General features: G+C 39.3%; 1 protein-coding gene across 1 annotated transcript; it reads left to right on the top strand.

Moving 5' to 3' along the window:
- Positions 1–873: 873 nt before the first annotated feature.
- On the top strand, positions 874–2,252 carry LOC111903063 (uncharacterized). Its single transcript, XM_023898857.1, has 3 exons — positions 874–1,273; positions 1,341–1,466; positions 1,774–2,252. Exons 1-3 carry the CDS (start codon positions 874–876, stop codon positions 2,250–2,252), a joined length of 1,005 nt encoding a protein of 334 aa, XP_023754625.1.
- The last annotated feature ends 1,353 nt before the right edge of the window (positions 2,253–3,605 follow it).

Below are 3,605 nucleotides of genomic sequence, written 5' to 3'. Positions count from 1 at the left end.
AGATCTCTTAATAGAAATTCCTTGAGATCTCATTCAATTGATGGTGATTGAAACTCTAATAAAACTAGAAATCGGGCTGAACTTGAAAAGAACGAACATGTTTTGAAAAAAAATCATCTGGTACTTTAACGAGACCAAAATTGGTTAAGCCAAGATCAGTATCGTCAAAGTCATCGTCTGGGTCTTCATCTAGTCATAGACGGATACCCAAACGATCAAAAACAAGGAAAAACATTTCAAAAACACCTGTTAATGTTTCAAAACCTAATTACAAATGGATGCCCAAAAGTTTATCGGGTCAATCATCTCAGTGTCCTTTATGTGCATCTGGTAATCAATCTGATTTAAAATGTAAAAATATTAATTTTCTTGATGCAGAGATCAAACCCAGTGTTTCTATGACCTGGGTTCCAAAAACTAATTAATCATGCACATCGTGCAGGAACAGCTACGGAGGAATATCGTTAGACCTTAGTATGTCGATAGTGGTTGTTCCAGGCACATGACAAGGGACATCCCCAACTACAAGACATTCACAATTTTAATGTGGGTTATGTTTCCTTTACGGGAGGACAAGGTGGAAAAATTACTCAGAAAGGTAGCATGACGAATGGTGTGCTTAGCTTTGAGAATGTTAACTATGATCCCGAGCTGACACACAGTCTGTTGAGCGTATCTCAGATTTGTGATAAAGGATATTCAACTCATTTTATGAAAAAATATAGTCTCATTTTGAAGCCCGGAATTATTATTCCTGAAGAATGGATTTTGGTTAGATCTGAAAGGGAAGGGAATGCCTGTGTAACTGACATGAATCATAACATTCCTGAGCAAGTCACTTGTCTTTTCTCAAAAGTCTCTTAACACAATGTCATGCTCTTGCATCGTCGTCTCGGCCATGAAAATACCAAAAACCTCAATCGTCTTGCTAAAAATGAGATTGTGCGTGGTCTTCCAGTCAAGGATTTCATAACCTTTGAGAAATGTGTTCCTTGTGCTCAAGGCAAACATCATCACAAGACACATAAATCAAAGTTGGTCAAATCTATCAGCAAGGTTCTTCAGTTGTTACATTTGGATTTGTTCGGTCCGATCAACATTCTCAGCATCAACAATAATTCTTACTGCCTGATTGTGAATGATGATTACTCACGGTTTACATGGGTTTGCTTCTTATCCAACAAGAGTGGGATTGCTGACATGATCAAGAGATTCATTGTGATGATTGAGAATCAGAAAAATGAAAAGGTGAAGGCACTTCGAACTGATAATGGCACGAAATTCAAGAATGCACTTCTGGATCACTTCTGTGCATAAAAGGGTATATTGTGTTAATACAGCTTTGTTCGGACACCACAACAAAAAGGTGTTGCAGAACGGAGAAATCATACTCTTGGACATTGCAAAGACTATGCTTTGTGATTCCAAGTTATCGGTCTTATTTTGGGTTGAAGCGATCAACACAGGTTGTTATGTTCATAACCACGTTCTGATCAACAAATCGCAAATGAAGACCCTGTATGAGATTCTATACAATACAAACCATCGGTTGCTCACTTCAGAATCTTTGGATGTCCTTGCACCCTCCTCCACCTAGAATCCAACCCCAAATTCAACTCAAAAGCCGATGACTATTATTTTGTGGGATATGTCGCACGTATTGCTTATCAAGTGTACAACAAAACCACCAAGAAGATTGCGGAATCTTGAGAGTTGGACCTGATTGGTTGTTTGATTACGCATCATTGTTTAAATCCTTTAATGTGTATTCAGAAAATGTTTCAAGTTCCTGCTCTTGTACCAGTGAAATTGTTGAAGATGAAGAGGAAGATGTTGTATACAGACCTCCCCTGGTGACTTCAGTGTCTCCTATAGTGGTTGAAGTTGTTCCAAGTACATCCCCAAGTTCTCCAAGTCAAAGAATCAGTTCTGATGCTGAAGCTACTCCTCTTACTCCTAGAGAAAGAGAATTCATAACTAGAGATTCTTCCACTACCACTCCACCATTAATGAAGCTTCTTTTTCCTGAACCTATTTCAAATGAGTATGTGGCCAGTACCTCTCATGGTCCTAGATCGTTGGAGTCGAGTGATTCAGCTGAGACCGATTTCTCAAAATCAACAATCTTCCAGTCTCATTCGATGACTTCAGCCATGAAGTTCCCACCAGAGTCCAACGCGATCATCCGATCGAAAATGTCATTGGTTCTCTGGATGATGGAGTCAAAACAAGAAACCAATTGGAGATGTTAATTCATGTCTCTACTCTTGCTTCATTTCTTAGATCGAGCCCAAGAGTGTCGCTATGGCCTTAAACGAACCAAGTTGGGTACATGCGATGCATGAAGAACTTAATCAATTTGAAAAATTGGGTGTGTGGAAGCTGGTTGAGTTACCGAAAGGCAAGAAGTCTCTGGATATGCGTTGGGTTTTCAAAATTAAGCAAGATGATTGTAGAATTATTGTGCGAAATAAAGCTCGATTGGTCGTTTGCGGATTCAGGCAAATAGAGGGTCTTGACTACACATAAGTATATGCCCGAAGCTCTTTTAGAAGCCATTCGTATATTCCTAGCATATGCTTCATACATGGGCTTTATAGTCTATCAAATGGATGTCAAGACCACTTTCTTGTACGACGCTATGAAAAAAGAAATTTATGTTGATCAACCTCCTGGGTTTGTCAATTCAAAGTTTCTGAATCATGTTTACAAGCTAGAAAAGGCTCTATATAGGTTACATCAGGCTCCTAGAGCCTGGTATGCTACCCTCACTAAGAATTTTCTTGAGCACGGATATACACGGAGGACGATTGATCAGACTTCGTTTATCAAGTCGGTGGATACTGATTTGATCATTGTGCAGATCTATGTTGATGATATCATTTTCGGGTCGACAAGCACAGAGCTATGCAAAGAATTCGAGGCTATTATGAAGAAAAGATTTGAAATGAGCTCACTGGGAGAGATGACCATGTTCTTAGGTCTTCAAGTTCAGCAGGATGCGGCCGGAATCTTATTGCATTAAGGAAAATATGTCGAAGACATGCTTGAGAAGTTTGGTTTTAAAGATTCAAAAATTGCCTTGACCCAAATGGTTAAAAGACCGCTATTGTCTCCAGATCCAAATGGGGAACCCATTGATCAAACAGAATATCGTTCGATGATTGGTTCTCTGATGTATCTGACTGCCAGCAGACCTGACATCATGTTCTTCGTCTGTCAATGTACTCGATATCAGGCTAATCCTAAACTCTCTCATATGATTGTTGTTAAAAGGATTTTTTTGTTAAAAGGATTTTTAGATACATCAAAGGTAGTCTTAAATTGGGGCTATGGTATCCTAAAAATTCTGAATTTGACCTATACGCTTTCGCTGGCAACATCTATGGAGGTTGTGATTTTGACAGGAAATCAACATCATGCAGATGTCAGTTCCGGGGGAGAGGCTATTGCCAAGAAACAGCAGACGATGTCCACGTCAACAGCCGAGGCAGAGTATGTCGCTGCATCAACATGTTGCTCTCAGGTCATCTGGATTCAACACCAACTGTTCGATTATGGTTTCAACTTTCTTAACACCTCCATATTTTTTGATAATGATGTTG

Source organism: Lactuca sativa, chromosome 9 (genome assembly GCF_002870075.4).
Source record: "Lactuca sativa cultivar Salinas chromosome 9, Lsat_Salinas_v11, whole genome shotgun sequence".
Taxonomy (NCBI): domain Eukaryota; kingdom Viridiplantae; phylum Streptophyta; class Magnoliopsida; order Asterales; family Asteraceae; genus Lactuca; species Lactuca sativa.
Note: the sequence above shows the minus strand (reverse complement) of the source record. Positions and strands in the feature narration are given on the sequence as shown.